The sequence below is a fragment of the Macadamia integrifolia genome, chromosome 12 (genome assembly GCF_013358625.1).
Source record: "Macadamia integrifolia cultivar HAES 741 chromosome 12, SCU_Mint_v3, whole genome shotgun sequence".
In the NCBI taxonomy this organism is placed as follows: domain Eukaryota; kingdom Viridiplantae; phylum Streptophyta; class Magnoliopsida; order Proteales; family Proteaceae; genus Macadamia; species Macadamia integrifolia.
Window position 1 is genome coordinate 21,515,858 of NC_056568.1, and position 22,482 is coordinate 21,538,339.

General features: G+C 37.1%; 2 protein-coding genes across 4 annotated transcripts; one reads left to right on the top strand and one right to left on the bottom strand.

The window, feature by feature from the left end:
* The first annotated feature begins 609 nt into the window (after positions 1 to 609).
* Positions 610 to 14,289, top strand: LOC122057835 (serine/arginine-rich splicing factor SR45a-like). 3 transcript variants are annotated; one of them, XM_042620143.1, is made up of 8 exons: positions 610 to 761; positions 1,245 to 1,267; positions 1,360 to 1,446; positions 1,640 to 1,751; positions 6,438 to 6,509; positions 8,679 to 8,828; positions 9,586 to 9,649; positions 13,919 to 14,289. In XM_042620143.1, the coding sequence occupies exons 2-8, from the start codon at positions 1,245 to 1,247 to the stop codon at positions 14,101 to 14,103; spliced, it is 693 nt and encodes a 230-aa protein (XP_042476077.1). In that variant the 5' UTR covers positions 610 to 761; the 3' UTR covers positions 14,104 to 14,289. The 3 variants fall into 3 exon arrangements, with proteins under 3 accessions (XP_042476077.1, XP_042476079.1, XP_042476078.1); XM_042620144.1 differs by having other exon boundaries at positions 614 to 761; positions 1,224 to 1,267; XM_042620145.1 differs by lacking the exon at positions 6,438 to 6,509 and having other exon boundaries at positions 613 to 761.
* A 4,988-nt stretch (positions 14,290 to 19,277) lies between these two features.
* On the bottom strand, positions 19,278 to 22,043 carry LOC122057531 (calmodulin-binding receptor-like cytoplasmic kinase 2). The gene is made up of 6 exons (XM_042619655.1): positions 21,599 to 22,043; positions 20,947 to 21,173; positions 20,663 to 20,831; positions 20,490 to 20,579; positions 20,082 to 20,383; positions 19,278 to 19,915 (listed from the first exon to the last, which is right to left on the bottom strand). Exons 1-6 carry the CDS (start codon positions 21,825 to 21,827, stop codon positions 19,649 to 19,651), a joined length of 1,284 nt encoding a protein of 427 aa, XP_042475589.1. The 5' UTR covers positions 21,828 to 22,043; the 3' UTR covers positions 19,278 to 19,648.
* Positions 22,044 to 22,482: the final 439 nt, after the last annotated feature.

The window sequence follows — 22,482 nt, forward strand, 5'->3', positions numbered from 1 at the left end:
ATGTGTGGCCAAGTCTCTCATATACTCAGTGCCTGAAAATAGTTATGTTGATTTTTTTCTTACCTCATCATATTTTGAGAGCAAAGCAAGAGAGAGAGAGAGAGAGAGAATTGAGATTTCCCAGCAGAATCGAAGGAGGAGTTCGTTTATATTGGATTTTTATTATTTATTTATATAAAAAAAATATTAGACAAGTTAAGAAACCACATCCATCATCTCTCCACCCTAAAAACTACGAATCAATTACAGTATAAAAAACTAATGAATGATTTATATTAATCTAATGTTAAATAGACGATTAATATTAAAAAAAACTGAAAATAATATTGCAATTCGTACATATTTCTACCACTCGCCCATTTTTTAGTTGCCAAATGTCCCAAGTGGCACGGCCAAATGCTTGACATCGGGACTGATTCTATGTAACCAACATAGGATAAAATAGTAGATCTAGATAGATCCCTAGCGTGTCCACGAATCTCGGAAATCATTTATTGAATCCAACGGCTGAGTTCCTCTTAGGCGTATGAGTTTCGTTTCGCCCTATGGCTCATTGGATCATTGCCCTATCACCAGTTTGCGGCGTTTACTGTTAAAGAAAAAAAACAAAGAAGAAAAAGAACGAGTATCCATTCGAAGAAGTTTGGACCCTTTCTTAGTGCCCTTTTCTCTCTTCCTCTTTCGAAGAAGTACGTTCCCGATCTCCCTTAGTCCACTCTCTTCCTCTCTATCAATCTCTGAAACTCAAACGAAGCTGAGCGGTAAGCATCCATTCACGAACTCTCACTGCGTTTCTTGTTCTTATGAAATAGTTAGGGTTTCATTTTCGTGTGAAATCCTTTGGTTTGAAGATAACTTTCATTACCTGTTTTGAGCATCTTTAAGATAGTTTTTGGTTATCGATTTAGGTTAAGATTTTGATTCATGAAAGATCTGTCTGTGGTGATATTTTGTGTTGCAAATAGTTTTTCGCTACTTCCTGATTTCATTTTTGAATTTTTTTTCCCCTTTTTTATTTCCTTATTTTAGTTTATAGTTATTCTGTTGCATTGTGCTGTTACCGGAATCTTGAGCTCCGTAGAAGCTAAATCCATTCATTTTTAATTTTTTGCCTTCAAAATCTTTCTGTCGTTTTCCTTTTTTCTATGAGAGTTGCGTTTATCTCACATCGTGTTTGAATCTTGTGTTGATACAATGGCATTTGGATACTAATTCTTCTCTAATTCGTGTTTTTCTTCTGGTAGATGTCATATTCTAGAGAAGGAAGGTGAGTCGTTTTTACCGAACTTACAGTTTTTGCCACTTTAATTGCATTGATTGGTTCTTGCCGATGCTAGTATGTGGTAATTTTGCTTGTAGGTCCCCGTCTCCCTCCCGCTCCAGATCTCCCCCTAGGGGTCGCAGGTCAAGATCACGGTCAAGGTCAAGGGACAGGAGTCGCTCTAGGTATATTTACCTGTTTCTTGAAGCCGATCTTTTCTGCATATTCTCAGTTTTCTTTTACATTTCTAGATTCTTGTTTCAAACTTCTTTTATAAATGGTCTAAGGATGTTCTTTGTTACTGAACTTTCATTGGTTTTCAATTTTTGAATTATCACTGCTTGAATTTTGTAATGTTAGCGGCAAAATTGTTGGCAGGAGCCGAGATTCTGAAGATGCAGGAAATCCTGGAAACAACTTGTATGTAACAGGCTTATCAACAAGGGTCACGACCAGTGATCTTGAGAAATATTTTAATCGTGAAGGAAAGGTTTGGGCTTTCCTGTTGTAGTTCCCAGTCTTAACATTAGAGCATGCATGGCAATTAGAACTTTGTGTGTAATTGGTATTCAACTTTCAGTTTCTTTTTTATGCTTTGGAAGTGACCAATATGTAGGTCTACTTAAATTCATGCCTTAGATGCCACCTCATACCAGTAATTACACTATGAAACACGCACTGGAAACAGCAGAGAAATTTGTGATCTATGAGAATAATATAGAATGGAAGTTCAGAAAGCAGTTGCTACCATGTTTTTAGGTGATAAACATCCTGAAGAAGTGGCTCTACCAAAATACAAATCACATGAAGCAGGTTGTTCCTTGTCACAGGCAATTGCATGTTCTAATGTGACATCTTGAGTTTGCTTATGTTTAAAATAGCAAGAGCATTAGCAGTCTGTTGCGGAAGAGAAATTAATTTTCATAGCCCATTAAACTGCTGCAACTTGTGCCAGATTTTCTTCTACCCAATCCTTGTTGATTAAGCTCTGCTCTCAGTAATTCATGAAAGCTCCAAAATAGATCTGGATGCTATTAGAAATTTTATCTCTTGGAAGTTGATGTAATACTATAATTGAAAAGATTAAAACAGGACCAGGATAGAATCTTTTCTTAGGCCCTCTTTGGTATCATCTTTTTTTTTATTTTTACTTATTTAACAAAAATCGTTAATGAAAACCAATTTTTATCAAAACATAAAAATGGTTTGGTAACTACTTGGCAAAAATGGCTTGTTGCAAGAAATAGTTTGGTACCTCTATGTGCAAAATTATTTTTTGAAGAAATGGGTGAAGAGATTCCCTTCACCCATCTTTTTTATAACTGTCTTTCTCCACTTTGGACTGAAGAAGAGGGGGGCAAGAGACTTGGATTTCTAATTACAAAGCAAATGACTACTTTACCCCTCTATATTGAGACTTTAAGTACGTGCTCATTAAAGTTCAGCGCAAAAATAACTGAAAATCAATTTTGGCCAAAACACATAAATGACTCTTGATCTCTTTTTTATTTTTGTATTTTATCAATTTTTTTTAATAGAAACAAGCTCCATAAATGATACCAAATACAGCCAAAACTATTTTTGTGAACAAAAATCAAAAAGAAAAATGATACAAAAAATGGCCTTAGAGAATAGGGAAATCAAGATTTGAAAAATAAGATCTCGCTAAAAATCATGGATAGATGAATAGGATGGGATAAATAGACAATAAAAGTAATACTCAGGCTTCACATCGCAAGGTGGCTAGGTTGAATCAAACACCAACTTTCCTTGATCGAACACAATGGATTTTTTTATCAAACATAAGAGATTCTTCAATGGAGAAGAGAGTTGCATTAGCAAGCTTTTTTGAAATTGTGAGTTATTCGTTGAATGATTATAATTGATCCCTATTTATAGGACCAACCCAATAAAACATTACATACTCAACTTTCACCTAACAAGAGTAGAAAATTCTAACCTATTAAAGTTGGGGTAGGGAAGTGCTCACCTTCCAACTATCAAAGTTGAAAAAGTCTTCACCTATTAAAGTTAGAATATGAAAGTCTTCACCTACCAACTATCGAAGGTGGAAAAATCCTCACATTTTAAAATTAGAATAGGAAAGTCTTCATCCATCAAGGTGGAAAAGTCCTCAACCATCATCACTTACAAAAGTGAATTGATTCTCCCCTTTTAGAGAAAAAAAAAAGTAACTTCTAAACACTTAAATTGAACCAATATTGGGCCAACATGGATCATGGATCATGGTTTATGGTTTAATTGGACTACACTAAGACTTAAAAACATGAAATAAAAACTAAATATGGGAACTAAAAATCAACAATGTAAGGTCACATGCTAGTTACTCTTGTTGGTCTTCTTCCTATGGATGTAGGTTTTCAGATCTATATCAGCTCCCCCTAACATGAAAACATTCATCACCAACGAATGGTGATCTCAGGATCAGCTTCAACCCCCTTGAATGAGACAATAAAACCAAGGAATACAACCTTGGGCAGCATAAAGGAACACTTTTTGAGATCAATGTATAGCTTCTCCATACGTTACACTCTCAAGACTTGCTTCAAATAGTCGATGTGATCATCTGGATACTTATTGTAGACTAAGATATCGTCAACGTATACAACCAAAAATCAACCAATAAATGGACGAAGACTTGTCATAACTAGCATGAATGTACTAGGTGCATTCGTCAGACTGAAGGGTATAATGACCCTCCACTCAAATAGTCCATCCTTGGTTTTGAAGGTGGTCTTCCATTTGTCTCCTGGCCGAATACGAATTTGATGGTAATCGCTTTGAAGGTCCAATTATGAAAAAACATTTGCACCGGACAACATGTCTAGCATATAATCAAGCCAGGAGTATTTGTGTCGATAACATTGCTTACTCCAAAAAATGGATGGCTCATGGCATATATGTTTTGACAACAGAGTAATCAACAAAATAACGGTCAAGTACAGGTTCCTCGCTTAACGGTAATGTCATCAATAGGTGTCGAGTTTGTCAACTTGCTAAGGGAACAAAACAAAATCATGCCTCTACTCTCCACTATCAGCTCCTCATACACCTTGGCTCGACATTAGCTTGGATTTTGTACTTGGGCTGCCACCTACAAGGGAACAATACGACTCCATCATGGTTGTAGTAGATCGCTTCTCTAATATTGGTCTTTTTCCATGTCAAAAGACCTTTGATGCCTATCATATTGCAAAGCTCTTTTTCAAAGAAGTTGTTCGACCACATTGGCCGCCAAGTTCTATACTCTCTGATTGTGACGTCAAGTTTATGAACTATATCTGGAAGATATTGTGGCTGAAAACTAACACAAAACTACAGTTTTCAACCGCATTCCATCCACAAATTGACTATCATACAAAGGTTAATAAAAGTTTGGGGAACTTGTTAAAGTGCTTAGTTTGAGATTATGAGAAGACATGGCGAACAATCCTTGATGTAGCTGATTTTTTTTTACAATAGCTCAGTGAATAGGACAACAGGGTGCACACCATTCCAGATATTACTTGGAGCTCAGCCGCAACGCCCTATTGATCTTGTTTTACTCCCACCCCAGGCTCGAATCAGCCTTGAAGCTGATTAGTTCTTGCGCTTATCACAGAGGTGCATGTAGACGTGCGATGACGGATCGCCTTAAGTAATGATGTTTACAAGATTGCAATTGATCGTCATCGACGTTAATGTGGAGTTTAAACTAGGAAACATGGTTATGGTTCTTGCATAAATCCTAAGAGTTTCCAACCTGGGGTCAACACAAAGCTCCATCTAAAGAATATGGGTCCCTACAAGGTGCTGAAACGTGTAATGACAATATGCTTATGTGCTTGAGTTGCCTGATGAAATGATCATAAGCGATGTCTTCAATGTAGTTGACTGACATTTTTATGTGGGACATCATTCAAATGATTGTGATATGGAACAAATGCTAAGGTTGCCCCAACTTAGACCGCCTCTTGAAGATGTTATTGAAGAGGTTTTGGATGATACTTTCAATACCACTCATCGTGGCATCAATTATTACACTTTTTTTTATCAAATGGAAGTAGGGGTGTCAATTGGTCGGTTCGGTTTGGTTTCGTTCGGGTTGAATCTGTTTCGGTCTAGGAATGAGGGAGACCAAAACCAATCCGTTAAGGAACTTCGGATTTCGGTCGATTTTTATCCGGTTTGGTTTCGATTTATTTCGATTTTTCAATATTAGGTTAATACCGGTTTAGATCGGTTTATTATTAGGCTTGAATCATAATGAAATCTTATATACATAACTTATAGTGACAAGATTTGACAAAAAAAAAACTTTAAATTTATTATTATGATTAAATCATGGTTTATCGTTGTAAGGGAACTAATATTGAAACCAATGGATAACAAATTACTAAGAAGATAACTAATATTGAAATCACAAAATGAACCCTATTATCCCCAATCATTAATTTAACTATCCAACTAGTTTTGTATAGTGAACAAGGAAATCAATGGAAGCATTATTACAATTTACAAATCAACTTCTCTATTCATAACCTAATATTCAATGATTTGTAATAATTCCCCGTATAATAAAAAATTTTCTCACTAATAAGATGAAAAATGGATAGTCAATTCACCAATTTATAATCTCATAACATTTATTCTTTTATCGGTTTCATTTGGTTTGGTTATTGGTTGGTTTGGTTTGGACCGGTTTTAGGTCCCAACGTACCTTAGTCCAAAACCAATCCAATAAGGATCGGTTTGGTTGGGTTCGGGTTTTATTAGTCGGTTTTATCGGTTTGGGCTAGGTTTTGACACCCCTAAATGGAAGGGATGACCACAGAATGATTGCACTTGGATTCATGTTGATGACTTTAAGCGACTTGATCCCTACTTATATGAGAACTACATGTCATTCACCCATTAGTCAGAGACGAATGTTTTCAAGCTGGGGGGAGCTGATGCAGATCTAAAGATCTACATCCGTAGGAAGAAGACCAACAAGAGTAGCTATCATGTGGCCTTAATTTTTTTATGATTTTTAGTTTCCATACTTGGTTTTTTATTTCATGCTTCTAATTTCTTAGTGCAGTCCAATTGAACCGTGATCCATGTTGGTTCAATTTAAGTGTTTAGAAGTTACTTTTATTTTTCTATAAGCGGGGGAATCAATTCATTTTTGTAGGTGATGATGGGTGTGGACTTTTCCACCTTTGATAATTGGTGGGTGAAGATTTTTCTATTCCAACATTATAAGGTGAGGATTTTTCTACCTTTGGTAGTTGGTAGGTGAAGATTTTCCTATTCCAACTTTAATCGACAAAGACTTTTTCAACTTTAGTAGGATGGTGAGGATTTTCTTACCTTAAATTTAATAGGTGAGGAATTTCTACTCTTGTTAGGTGAAAGTTAGGTATATAATGTTTTGTTGGGTTGGACCTATAAATAAGGATCAATTATAAGCATTCAAGGAACGATTCATAATTTAAAAAAAAAGAAAAAAAATTGTTAATGCTACTCTTTTCTCCATTGAAGAATCTCCTATGTTTGGTCAAGAAATTCCTTGTGTTGGATCAAGGAAGGTTGCTATTTAATCCAATCGAACCACCTTGCAGTGTGATGCCCGAGTGTTACTTTTGTTGTCTATTTATCCCACATCTTCTTCATCTATCCACAATTTTCAGCAAGTTCCTATTTTTCAAATTTTTATTTCTTTTCTCTATGAAAAGATCCTATCCTAGTACTGTTTTGATCTTTTCAATTACAGTATTATATCGCCTGTCCCTTGCTCTTTTAGCTCCTTCTCGGAATTCTATCACTCCTTACTGGAACATTCTCAAGCCTCCATTGGACATAGCCATACCTTACCTCAAACGAATTTTTCAGAGCTTGTCATTGATTGGGGCAATTCCCAAATCAGCTATAATATGTTCATTCCCTACTTTGTTCTTCCTAGTTTTGCCGCACATCTATATTAACATTCTCATATCAGCTACACATAGTTCTCTATATGACACTTCGTAACTGCCCAACATTCCGCCCCATACATCATAATACTTCAGTCACAAAACACTCCAGATGCACCTCTCCACTTCATCCATCCCACTTTAATTTTCTATGCAACATTATCTTCTATGTCTCCTTCTTTATTTATGGTTGACCCCAGCTATCTGAAGTAGTCACTTTATGGTATCTCTCTCCCTTCGATATTCACCATATTGAGTCCATTCTAGTGACTAAAGTTACACATCATATACTCCGTCTTCGATCTACAAATCTTAAAACCTCTTGTTTCCAAGGTTGATCTGCATAACTCCAACTTAGCGTTGATCCCTACTTTTGTCCCCATCCACCAAAACTATATCATCTGCGAAGAAAGGTTGGATTACCATAATTATCATAAATCTTGTTTCATCTATCAACTCTGAGCGTCACCACCTTGACAGTTTTTATAACCTAGACAGGGGTACAAAAAAATAAAAATGCCATAATAGAGAAGGTACAACATCAATCATCCCAACTGGCCATTTTATTAATCAGCAAATTTTAATTTGGATGCTTCAAGCATCCAAGCTATAGTGCTAAACCAAAACTGCGTAAATTCGGATCCAAATTAGCTATTTTGGTGCTTGCAATTTGTTTTATTTATGAGGGATTACTATTAGCAAATGTCAGTGTTTTATTTCAGTTAAAGTGCAAGTTATTATTTGTTCTAATTTCAGATTTTATATTTTTATATTGAATTTTTCTTGATAGTATATACTTTACATGGGAGCTAAATTTGGAGTCATAATTTTAGTCCGGATCTGGTATGTATAGAAGTTATCGGAGTCCATAAGCAGGGTTGATTCACAACATTTTCTGGTGCCACATTGTCTCTTGGTTCAATTTGTTGCTCTTATTTACTGGTTTCCCTATTCTACCAATTCTTTACCTCCCAACCATAGTTTTCCATTGTCTAAACCTTTTGATTGGGCCCATCTTCATAAGATATTGACCATCATCAGTCTGTGGAAAGCATTTTAGAGGCATTATGATAATTCCATGGTTCAATAAATTCATTAGTCTTCTGATGTATTCACCAAAATACTCTTCAGATGCTTTTCAAGCCTACTGAATCGACAATCAATGGGAGATCTGAAACTTTATAACTCTTTGCTTAAAACTAGTAATTCAGTTCTTGGCTGTCTATGCTCTCACAACTTTTGGAACATTAAGTTTAAACTTGCCGTAGTCTATTTTTAGAACAAATAAATTGGTTCCTCCTTTCTAGTCCCACAGTCCTACTCAGATTATAGGACTACTCAGTCATCTGAAAGGTTCTCGAGTGAGTTTTTGTCAAACGTATTAGCAAAAAAGCAATCATATTTGATTATATGTTCTGAAATTAGTTGTTACAGATCTCATAAATATTTTTAATTTGCAGGTCCTGGAATGCCATCTGGTTTCTGATCCTCGTACAAGGGAATCTCGGGGATTTGCATTTGTTACAATGGAAACCGTTGAGGATGCAGACCGCTGCATCAAACATCTAAACCGGTCTGTGCTTGAAGGTCGACTAATCACTGTCCAAAAGGTATCAACTTCTCGTAGGTGGCAATGAATAATTGCATAGAATGTGATTGATAATTTTGTGTAATACTTTTGTAGTTCTCTATCTTCCGAAACGTTGCCTGATAACTTTTGGCAGCAGGTCTGGTGTGTGTAACTCCATCGAACTCACAATCTAAGCTCTAAACAGTTGAACCTTCCCCTTCTCGACATGAGCTCTGCATCGACATCCCAAACTCATCGATTCAATCCGACTATTTAGCAGAGGGTTGTATGCCCTGTATTCCTCTTCTTAATTAATAATAGCATCTCAGATGGATCTCTTTTTTCATTTTCTTTTTTTTCTAATTGTTTCCTGTGCACATATATGAAAACCGTAGGGGAATAGTAAACTAGTTTTTTGTGCATCGATTCTTTGCTCTTCTCTCATGTTCTTGTATTTTGGTGAAGGTGAATACTGCACTAGTCAAAACTTGGAGATTCATAGGTTATCAGCCTGAGAAATACATTAGCCAACATAGGGCTTCAATTTCAAAGATGCCAGCAATCGACCCTTATAATGATGAGAATGGTCTGGAGTTCATTTAGAATGTCTGGCAGCTTCGGTATCATCATCATTCTGGGGGGAAATCTCCCATTCTTTATAGGATGTTCAGAGTATTTTCTGCCAACTAGCAATATGATGGTGGTGCTGTGATTTCTTTTAAAAATATAAAAGTAGCTGTATTTTGTTGCTGCTATGCTCTTTGGTTTTACCTCCTGCATTATGTATGTATATGCAGGCAAAAAGGAAGCGTGGGAGGACACCGACACCGGGCCGATACCATGGTTTGAAGGACAAAAGAGGTATGTGCAAGGTTCATGTGTTTTGTGGTCTGTGGACGGGCGCTGGGGGCCAATCCAAGCTTGGTAGGAGATTTGTTGATGAGGTATGGTAGGCTGAAACAAATCAACTTTAACAAACCAGCAGAAACAGAGTTGCAGTAATCCAAAACACAGAAGAAACTTTTACTAAATAGAACTCTAAAATGATGAACCCGATGAAGGTGAAATTAGTGTATCCTAGTGAACCTACCCACTTGATTGGTAATAATATTAAGCGAAGTTTTGTTGTAGCACCCCAGCTGCATAACCAGCATCTCACCAAACCAACATAATTCAGCTAAAATTTAAAAAATTCATTGGCCTAATTCTGTTAGAAAACCCTGACATTATTAGATCAACAACAAAATCCAACAGGACAGAGAACAAATTGGAATCCACGAAGAGATCAAGAGAATGATCACCTGCAAATAAGCATCAGCAGAAATAGAAGATCCAGTGGTGTCCGACCCAAACTTTTGCTCCCTACCATCACGTCTCCCACCAATTCCAGGTTAACCCAATATCCTTCTTTTTTCCCTTTTGCTTTTTTTCTTTTCAAAGAAAATGGTGGAAATTTAGGGAAATTCCATGACTGTAACAGCTGAAGCTCTGCTTCGTAGATTTGTGAGGGAGAGAATTCAAGTTCAACAAGAGAGAGAGAGAGGTACTGTGAAGAAGGGAGATAAGCTTCCGTTAGGGATGAAATTACAGACGAGAAGCTTCTTGTCCTTCGAGTAGTAAAATGCTCTCAATGGTAGCACATTATCTTGCTTGATCTTGCCTAGAGCTTCCATCTGCAACTCGAATTCCTTCTTCATGACAGCGACGTCTTTCAATCTCTTCACCACAACAATCGTCCTTTCCTCTGACACTGCCTTATATGATGAAGTACCCGTATTTGCAACCACCATAGTTTCAAAACGTTGAGGCGGTTTGCCTAGGGCCTAGGCAACTGTCATCTTATTGCACTGCATGTTGCCTTATATTTTTTGTACTTATTTATGTCAAATATCATTTAAGTAAATGTTTAGTATTCATAATAAGCAAATATCCCAAATTTGAATCAAATAAAATATTTTAAAAATCAAATTTGAAAATGATAAAAAATCAACCCCCCAGTTCAAGAACAAAAACTAGAATTTTGTCATAGGGGTGATTTTCATCTTTCAAATGTTGAGGGTTTTCACAATTTTGAAAATTTTATAAATCTTATTATGGTAAACCATTGTTAAAAACCAAAAGTCGATAAAATAAGTTTTTGTTTTGATGTCCATAAAATTATTTTCATTCAAGCATATAGCAGCATTCACGCACTTTAAAATAAGTTTGACCAGAACATAACTTTATCATTACTATCATTGTAACTCAGATTTAAGTAATCTTAGACTTGTTGAAAAGCTAGTTTTGTGTACCTAATACAAAAAATCTTATGTAAAAATAAAATCATTTGCCTAGTCAAACTTATTATAGAACGAGAACATTTTTCTAAATGTTATTTTTTACGACTTAATATTGATTTTTGACGATTTGATGTGGTTGAATGTTGATTTTTGATGACTTGATGTGGCTTAGTGTTGATTTTTTATGATATAAGGTATATGTAACATACTAAATAATGTTAGAAAAGAAGGAAAATAAAAATAATACTTGGTCGCCTTGTTTGCCTTAAGGTGGGCGACTTGTCGTCTAAGCACTTAGGCAGTCCTTCAACGCCTTGGCGCCGTGACTACTATGGCAACCACCGGACGAGCCTCCGGCTTTGGATGCTTCCCTGCCTGCCTCCGATGCCTCTTCCGCAAGACGAAGAATCAGAAGCAAAAGTAATAAAATTATGCCTGCCCCGACAGAGATCGAGATGATTACTGCTTTGGATAGTTTTTTCGGGTGAGAATAATGGGTTGCAAGGCTTCAACGGCGCTCCATATAGATTTATGTTGCTAGTGAAAGAAGCAGGGAAGTTTGAGAGCGTTTGAGGGATGGAGTTGAGATTATTATTAGAAACATTGAAATGGGTTGCAGGTGTTCGTTCTCTCAATATATCTGAATTTTAAGAAAGAGAGAATAAAAGGTGACGAAGGACAAAGATTGAAGACAAAGAAAGCACTCCTTGAACGCGGAATTTCTTCTTCCTCTCTTGTTCGCAGGTTGTCAGAGCTTCTTCGTTGGTGGTGCAACCATGAAATGGTTTACTAAGAGAATAGAGAAGTCCAATCAGGTTTCAATCCTTCATTCGAGGGTCTAGCAATGAAGGGTAAAACGGTAAGTTTACCTTTACCCAAGGGTAGTTTGGCCATATAGAAAATATTAAACCTCTGACATCATCGTTTAACTTTCATCTAACGGAATGGATTTATAATTGATTTCGTTATGAAAGTGGGGGACGTACCAGATCTTTTCTTAAATCGTGGGGGTTACACCGGATTAAGTTAAAATTAGGGGTGGTACAGGAAAATTTCCCTAATACTAATTGAAGCTTACAATGGATGATGAGAAACTGACAAGGACAGAAATTAGGAAGTCACAAAAACAGCAAAATAGTAACTCGAGAAAACTGATATAACTCACTACCCAGCCATAGGATGAGCACAATATTTATGTTGAATGGAGTAGGGATGAGGAGAGTAACATAGTTTACTGTCAGTTCAAACTGATGGGCATATTCGTAGAACCTATCTGCTGAAGTTTAATTAGGTTGCTGTCCAACAGTAGACAACTGACAACATAACAGTGCTGGCAAAAACCTACAGATTATGGAAGAACTTATAATATTGTTAGGAAATCAAATAGGAACAAAGAAGAAGATTTGAACTCACCTAGGGCTGCCCACGGTAAGAGTTTGAATGCTGGAATGCTTGTTGGAACAAATACAACGATGAGAGAAAAGAAAACACAAAAGAGGAGGAGAAAAGAAAAAAAGGATATGACCTATAGGTATCACTACCTATGGCCTGCAGATGGGCATCACCACAAGGGCTGTGACTGATTCACCACAGTGTACACACACACACATAGAGCATTGTTTTCTGAGACATCAAATCTGTGGGTTAGTTGCCTCTTTCTCTTTATTTATAATAGCCAATTGCCACAATACAAAATTAGTAAACCCTTTTATTGTGTGGGTTTACTTGGCTGCTAGGATATTTAGGAACTTCAGCCTCTCGACATTCTCAGGGTAAGGCTGCGTAGTTCTCTCCCCCCCCTCAAAAGACCTCGCACATGCGGGAGCCTCGTGCATCGGGTACGCCCTTTTAGAAAGATCCCTTGCTATTGCAAAAATTTGAAACTTACTAAAATAAAGACTCTTTGTTTCTACTACTTTTAATGACTAAGAAAAAGAATAAAAGCTAAAACAAAATAGTAAGTACTAAAAAATCTTTGCAGCTCCAAATCTCTCCCTCACAAACTGGCTTCTGGGGCCCACACCAGGTCCAAATGAACAGTACCATATGAACAGTGTTCTTCCTTGAACTGCATCACTTGTGAAGTTAAATGAGAATCTCCTTTGAAAATCCATGGATGACCATACATTATGGCCTCTGGCAGTAGGTTGGTTCATCTTGAAAATTTGGGACAAACCTGGGTCTCCATTTGGCTCTGATGAGTATATGTTCACATTAGCCCATATGTTGCGGGGTTTTATGAATGTGTCTCAGGTTGACCAAGTATTTGGCGACCTTTTGTGCCTGTTAAGCTAGGCTGGAGCTTGGTTCTTTTATGACATTCTGTGTAGGTCCAAGTAGCGCGGGTAAGTTTTAGTTCTTTTATGACATTCTGTGTAGGTCCAAGTAGCGCGGGTAAGTTTTAGGTGCACTTGCACCCTTAAATGTGATTTACTTTGGAAGTCAACTCAAGATAGAGTGCTGTGCTTTATAGCATATCCAGTCTAGTATTTAGTATCCTAAGGAGGAGAATTTATACTTTGAGGTGAAATCTGGGGTTACGGGTTTCAGTGGGATGCAATGGGATTCTCCCCATCCTCTTCTGCATGTGTGACGAAAATGCAGATGAAGGGACTGTAATGCTTGTAAATTCCCATGGTTGCATGCTCTAAACTGATGATAGACAAGCAGTCAAGGAGTGTTCCATTTAGCACTCTTCTTTTTCTTGGATTTTAGATCCACAGTTGAATGTGTCACATTTTTCATGCCTTTTTATCTCTCAGCAACCAAATTACTCACTCATCTTCAGCTCCTTGTATATTTGACTCATTTTTTACTTTGTTCCTTTTATAATGGAGCTGTCATTATGCAGGACGTGATCGCAGACGGTCTCGTAGCTACTCCCCACATAGACGCCAAGAAAGAGATCATTGGAGGGATCGTAGAGAAAGATCTCGCTCCCCATATGGGAGGAGGGGTGAGGAGTATGACTCGCACAAGAGGCGCAGGGACCGTTCCTTGTCAGCTGGTAGTGAGAGAAATCCTAGAGCAGGTTAATCCGATTCTGGAGTTGTTCTCAAGACCCACCCATTTCTATTAATGTTTCAACATTTGGAGTGGATTATAGCTGCAAGTCTGAATTTCTTATCTGTATTTTCATTTACCTTTAAAAAGGCTTTGTTTGTTTCCATGTAAAAAGTGGGAAAAGAAAATGTTTCTGTAAAATAGGATTTTCCACTGTCACTGTTTGTCTTGACATCAAATGAAAAAAATTATGTTAAAAAAAATACGTGAAAAGAGTAAAATTTTCATGCAAAATACAATTTACAGGGTTTTATAATGAAACAAACGAGGCCTTAACTGTTACAGAATGATAAATGAGAAACCTTCTATGTTAGAGTGAATCACTTCCACAATCAAAGCAAAAACTCTAGTACTAGAGATGCGGTAGAAAGTTTCTTGCTTCAGCATCTACTCATTAAACATTAATGTTGGAATATCACTGCGTAGGGTAGGGTATGGGACATTGGAATCGGTTGCTGCCGATTCTGATCCGAAGAGGCATGGATTGGGTCGAATTAGCTATAAAAATTAGGGGTGTCAAAACCTAAATTGAATCAGTAAAACCGGCTGGGATGAATTGAAAATAGTCTGGACCAAACTGAACTGAAGCCTAATTGAATCAGTTTCGATTTGGGATATTGTAACCCTCATATGTCATAACAATCAAACCGTATTGGAAATGGAATGGACTCAAAATCCGGATCGAAATTAAAACTAAATTGGTAAAAAACTGAAAGAGTCCAAATTCATTAAAAACAATCAAGTTTTGCATAGTTTTGTATAAATTTGTACGGAAAACAAATACAAATCAGACAAAAAATCGAAGCCAAATTGAAACCAAAGGCAAAACCAAACCAAAATTTCCTTCTTGATTCAGTTTTGGTTTCATCATTTCCACATCAAAATCAATTCAACCCAGACTGAAACAGGGCCAAACCGACCGGTTGACACCCCTAATAAAAACCCAAGAATTGGTAACCGAAAAAAGAAATCCTAAGAAACCGTTTCCGTATTGGCTCTTGCTGATTCTGCCGATCGGAGCCCGATTCATGGAACAGTGGACCAGAGAGTTCAGCTCTCCACCTCAATTTGCGGAGTTTCAACACTAAATCTTATCCTGAAAGTCATATTTATCAGGCAACTGGATGCCATTTGAGTAAATTTGTTGCAAATTTTACATGGATCAGTGTTTTTCTGTCAATCACCAGGAAATTTTTCTTTTTGTTTTTTTTGAGGATTTATTTTTATTTGTACTTACAGGAACTTATGTGGGTAGACTTGGCCAAGACCCTGAAATTGTATTGATAGAAGCTAAATGAAGGATAAATGAAGAAAATACAATGGGGACATAACCCGCCTCACCTTGAACCCAACATTCTAATATTTTACTAAAATCAAAACCCAACATAGATATAAAACCGAAGGAATGATGGTTTTATAAATCAGTCACAAAAACACTATTTGAATCTCATTGAAGGAGTCTGAGAATTATTATCTTTGATTGCAATCTTGATTGAGTCTGGAAAAGAATTGTACCTATAAAACATGAATTTGAAAGATTACTAACAGAAAAATTAGCACATGCATTAGAGACCCTATTAGCTTCCCTCACCGAGTGCCAAATAGAAACAAACGCCGATTGCAAGAATTTAAAAAGAGAGTTGCACCAATATCAAGAATTCCGATTAGTATTTTTACCCTCAAAAATAGATTGCTTTATATCATTTGAGTCTGAGATAACAACAACAATCTTCTTTTAACTTTGAACTAATAGCTTCCCAAGTAAAGGATACAAAGAAATCACCAAACAAACAAGTTCATCCTTTTCAGATGAAATAGGAATAATCATAGAATTCAAGTAAATTGTTAAAATAAAGATGTGTTCCAAGAATCATCAGTGACCAATATCAACGATATAAAAGAGATGATGAATGCCCTCAATATTTTAGTATTAATTTTGTTTTTATTTTCGTGTCCTTTTGAAATAATTTTCTTTTCTTTTCACTCTAAATTGTTTGTTCTCAGAGTGGGAAGGTATGTCAATTTTTTATGTTTTGGTTTAAAGTGTCGAAAAATGAGTGCAGGAGAGTATGAACTGGAAGAGAATGAGAGGCTTCCAAAATTTCTCTCACAGAAAAAATTATTATTTAGATTCTTCAAGCTCTCTTTTATGAAACAGAGGGAAAAGGTTCCAGAAAAAGGGGAAGGTTCTCTATGCTGGCGGTGGCAGGAATCTACCAATCAGGGGGTGAATGATGGTTCGTTAATGGGAGTCTCAGAAGACCATGGTTTTAGATATCGGTATCAAATTAGTCATATTGATCGTATTGTGTCGGTATCATTTGAGATCGATACTGAATTGAATATTATTATAAACATAAGATAAAATCATAAAAAATATCTTTTCTTTTATGAAAAGCAATAGTTAAATTGACTGATCCAACGGATATAGGTAGATCCAATACGATGCCAAAAACTAAATCCATGGGAAAGAGGGAGAAAGAGAGGGGGTGTATGGTTTTAGGTATTGGTACTACCAGAAAAAAATATCATTGTTATATTGATATGTATCGATATTGGTATCGGTCTATATCGGTTATATCAGACCGTTTTACCCTCAAAGATATCAATACCATACCTTTTTTTTTTACAATTTTACCCTTTAATTATGCGGTGCTCTGGTCCAAAACTGGTCAGGTATAAATACAATGCCGGCCGGTCAATATTGAGCTGATGCCTAAAACCATGGGGTGCTGGCATAGACCCTTTCCTAAAATATTTTCTCAAACAGGCAAACACTAAAAAACAGAGAGAGAAAATATTTAAAAAAAAAAACTTTTCATACACTCAACCAGACAGTCTGGACAACCTTGTACGGCTTCAATAAAGTGACTTTAAATTGTGATCAACTCATGTAAGATTCTTTTCTCATTCACCCTAAAAAAACAAAAAAAAACACTTTTTTTTTTTTTTTTTCTCAAGAGTTGGTGTAGTAGATCTTTGACCAAAGAAAAAAAATGAGTAAATGTAGGTCCATCATCAATACAATACAATTTTTTCGAACAATTCCACCAGTAGTTTAAATTGGGAAAAACTACATGGTTACTTATTTTTGGGTTTTACTTTACAAAGTTATCCGATTTATGTTAAAAAAATCAAGTTTGGGTTTACCAAACTACCCAAAACAGTACCCTTCCTCACCCCATATTGCTCTTTTGACAATTTTACCCCTCTTCTTCTTCTTCTTCCTCTCCTTTTCCATTGACCACATGAGCATCTTTTTGGGGAGTCCCTCTGGTGCTCTTCCCATATCCGGTTTGTTAGCATCCAATTCACGATGTTTAATCTCTTTTAGTAGAAACCGCTCCCAATCGGAAGAACTGTGCCAAATTCAAGAAATTGATTGAGTTTCTACAAAATGCTTCATTTCTCAGATTCATCTCCACGAAGGGCCCTACACTTCAGATATCAATCCCATTAGTGGTCTCTTACCTTGTAAACTCCTGTGGGTTCTCACCTGCAACTTCCGTCTCTGCCTCCAAGAATATAAGTTTGAAACCTTAGACAGACTAGATACGATTCTTTCCTTCTTCAGAAACTATGGTTTCACTAAAACCCAGATTTCAAATCTTATTAAAAAGTACCCATCTTTGCTTAGTCAATCCTGCAAAGACCCTTCTACCCAAACTGTTCTTGCATTCTGTGGGTGTTCAAAGGTCTGACATTTCCAAAATCCTAGAGACCCATCGATCTGGCTCTCTAGCTTAGTGAACCAAATAAGCCCGACTTTTTAATTTCTTCAAGAGTTTAGTTGGACTACGAAGAATGTTGTTATTGCTCTAAAACGTCAAACTCGTTTCCTCAAATGTGATTTACGGAAAGCGGCTTGCAATATTTTGCTCTCATGAAGCCACACACCAAACGTGGTGGAGTCGACAGAGATGGTGTCGTTGATGGTGGAGGACAAATTTTATTATTTTTAATTATATTTTTAGTAAGAGCGACGATGAACAATGTAGGGGAGCATAGGGAAAGGGAAGAACTTGCAGGCGGTGAATGGGAGAGGGGAGGATGAAAAAGATGAGGGGTAAAAATGTCAAAAGAACTATACATGTTGAGGGAAGGCACTATTTTGTATAGTTTGGTAAAACCGAACTTGATTTTGTGTGATTTTGTTAACCAAAACATAAGTTGGATAATTTTGTAAAAACAAACCCAAAAGTGGGTAATCATGTAATTTTTCCTTTAAATTATAACGAAGGATATGCATTGTATGTCATACTCTTGTGTTAAGTTTGAGTCAAGCTCGATTCTATCATATGATATATCATAAGTTCAATGATGTAAAAAATATAAATCTTTGAAAAAACATAGAATTCTAATACACAAGAGATTTGATATTTTACAATTTTCATCAGACACATAGAACTTCCAAGATTTTTATTCCTTCAATAAGCAGGAATTAAGAAATTTGTAGAATAAAGTGGACAACACAAATGAGAAAGGCCCAAATTTTTTACACACGAGATCACAATATACTTCTCATGTTTGAATGTCTAACTGCCCATCCCACATTACAGATGCACAACAACAAACAACAAAGCCCTAAAATTTAATTGGGTCCGCTAAATGGATCCAAGTGAGGACAAGAAAAGAACATATCAAAGTGAAAGGAAACAAATGTAAAAAATAGTAAGCGCAACTAGATGTGGTTTGCTACATTGATCTTAACATTTTAATCCGCTCTACTTGAAGCCATGTTTGGGCAAGACCTACATTGAGCATTTCTTTCCTCACAACATCTCTTGAGGTAATTTTTTACCTGCTCCTAGATCTTTTAGATCTTTATCATCACGCATTATTATAGGGGAAAAGATGCAAAAACTGCACTTCCCATCAATGCGTTAGTATGGTTTCAAATTGAAAGAACAGAATCTACCTAAGGACCTAAATCTAAGCTTCCTTGTGTTCTTGGTTTCTTCTAAATGATTTCTCAACAAAAGCAGCAGAGTTTTGAAGAGAAAAACAAAGGTTGCAGAATGAGTGTATAATGGAATATCATCATTTTTGCAGGCTGGGCAGCCAAAAAAAATCCTTGTGGGGGTTGGGGGTGTTTAGGATTTCAATCAATAGACTATGACTATAACCCACACTGGAAAGAATGATACTTACATAACAACAATTATCATATATATATTGTTTGATGGGGAAAAGATTTGAGAAACAAAAAATCCTCCAGAACTAGTATACACAGAAACAGCAAATTAATTGCAGCACCAAAACCCAATCCATTTGAAACGAATCCGCTTGGTAAGAAGCTGCAGAATGCCTGGTTTTCAAGATAGCATGATGACACCCCGCCCAATTGAGAATGCAATCAAACTGGGGCCAGCTTAAGTTTAATTCATGGCAATCCAGCATCAGAATCCAAATTGATTAGCTCTCTTAGAAGTATGTAACTGTTGCATCTGCGTGCTTTCTGGATTGACTCACTGACACGAGGTTCAGAAAGCTCCGGATTTCATTCAACCAACCTTTTTTACTCTTCTCTACTAGATGAACTTATGTGGGAACTAGAGGAGATTGAACGGTTGTAGTCTGGTGCAGTGAGCTCTCTGTAATCCTTACGGATGCTCCATAAGATCTCAGCACACCTCCTCATGGATGGCCGACTCTGTCTGGTTGGAGCCAGGCATTGTAAGGCTAGCTCCAAAATCTTTTCTAGTGCAAGGTTAGTTGCAGCAGACCTTTCTATTGTTGAATCCATCGTCGTTATCGCTTCTCCATCCGCAAACTTCTTAATGGCCTGAATTTTTTCACTTAATTCAATTATATCATTTCAATTTACGGGTTCACATTTGCAATGCCAAATACAATTTGACAATCAAAAGAATGACATCCACACACACACATATAGAGAGAAGGAAAGATAGGAATCATAGATAAGCCATTATTCAAGTGAGAAAGGGTACCCATTTGGGAGTAATCCGCTCCTGCACTTCCCTCTTTGGCTCAATAGGGCGCCTTCCTGTAACAAGTTCAACCAGCAACACCCCAAATGAGTAGACATCACTCTTTTCTGTTAGCTGATAAGTTCTCAGGTATTCAGGGTCCAAGTAGCCTGCTGTTCCCTTCACCTGGGTGGATACATGAGTGGCCCCTGAATCAGTGTCCGCACCCAAGCGAGCAAAACCAAAATCAGCCACCTTGGCCCGGAAGTTGTCGGTGAGGAGAATATTCGAAGACTTGATATCTCTATGGATAATTGGGTGATCTGCTTGTTACCAAAAACAAAATCATAATTTCATCTCTCTCTATGTTTCTCTTAACAAATGTAACTTGGATAAGGAAAAAACTAGGATTGCTAATGAGACTATTACCTGCATACATATGGAGATACGTAACCGCATGAGCCACATCAATGGCAACATCCAATCGGGCAGCAAAGCCCAGAGTTTTGCCATTTACCCCTGCACAATGCTTCTCTCAGTCAATTATCAAATACCTAGCAGAGGTGCAAAATAAGGACCAAGAAAGACCAGAACGAACTAACCATCCAAGTGTTGTCTGAGGGTTCCATTGGGAACATACTCAACCACAACAATCCTTTCGTCTCCATGCTCTATATATCCGAAGAACCTAACCAGATTCAAATGCTCTATTCGTGCCAATGTCTGGATCTCACTTTGGAACTCCACACTCAAATGGTTATCATAAACACTCTACAAAGAACCCAATATCAGAAAATAGTCCCAGCTTCAATCAATCTAATTCAAATTTCAAAAACCAATTTCAAAAATTCAAGATTTCAATTACAGTAAATGATGGTTTTCTAACCTTCTTCGCACGTTTAACAGCGACAAAGGTGCCATCTTCAAGCCTCCCCTTGTAAACAGTTCCATACCCGCCTTGTCCAAGCTTGAGAGAAGGAGAGAAATCCCTGGTAGCTTTGTAAATTTCCTCCATGGTGAATTTCACACCCCCAGGTTCCGCTGTTTGGGTCGAATTATAAGATTTCCCATAGATCCCTAGGTTGGAACTACGCCTCTTACCGCCACTATCAACTAAAGAACCATTAAAGTAGTAAAAGAAGAGTTATAATTCATCTTGATGTTCCTCTATTTTTCATAAACTAAAACTGTAACTAGCAGCAACCAAAGATTCAGAGAACTATACTTCTCATAAATATTTGAATTGCAGACAGAGAGAAACAGAGTTTGGTTTCAGGATTAGATCCTTGTAAAATCCATGTTAAAAGAAATTCCAAGCTTGTCCTCCAAGAATATTGGGGATCAGATCTTCCAAAAGGAGACAAAAAGAGATACTAAAAAGGGAAAAGGAAAAAAAGGAAAAAAGTGTGGTTGATTGCGTTCGAAATCCGGATAAAGTAAACCGATAATCCAAATTCCAAGAAACCTCTGAGATTTGTTGAAACTCTCATAGGTTTTGAAGGTTAAATGAGCAGAAAAAGAAGAAAAAAATCAATTACCAGAAGTAGCTGAAGACGATGGTGCTTCCGGAGAACTAAAGCACGAACCGAAGACTTCCGCAACCATCCTGACGGCGACCTTTACAGGATTTCCGCCGGAATTTGAGGACTTAACAGAAGAAACGTCGGAAAAAGGAGAACTACCTGAGAATTCCGATACAGTTCTCCGGCTTCCATTGTAGGAGGAGCTCTTCCGACTTCCCTGTGATCGAGCAGGACTTCCTACCATGTCTGAAATGGCGGCGGAGATGTCTTGGCTTGGTTTGTGCCTTTGGCGACACAAAAGAACTGCTTACGTTAGACTTGATTCCATTTTTATAATTCTTATTTGGCCGGTTAGAGTCATTAGTACTCTAAAGTACGCCCTTGGAGCTTTCGTTGTTAACCGTAGCCACTGGTCCATAGGGTAGAAACATGGTAAGAAGAAGGAGACGGAGAGATTCACAGCTTTTTGGTTTTTGGTCGTATATTAAATATTGAATGAGGAAAGAGTCAAACTAATTTAGCCAAACACGCAAAAGGGTTCAGTTGGAGGCATCTGACACCAATCGTATGAGGAAAGAGTCAAACCAATTTAGTCAAACACGCAAGAGGGTTCAGTTGGAGGCATTTGACACCAATCGTACGGTTAACTACCACTTCATCAATATGTGTGATCATCACAGAGAGATAGAGAGAGAGAGAGAATTAAAGGTCGTGGAACCATGGTCGGCGGACTGATTCCGATCTGACGAAAATGAATGATGCTGACATTAGGAGTAAATGAGAAAATATTATTCATCCCTGTTACCATGAGATCAAGGGTTCAAGACTTGGTTGAGAGAGAGAGAGTTGGAAAAGAAAATGAGAAAATATAGTTTGAAATTTCAGAAAAAGCAATCGGT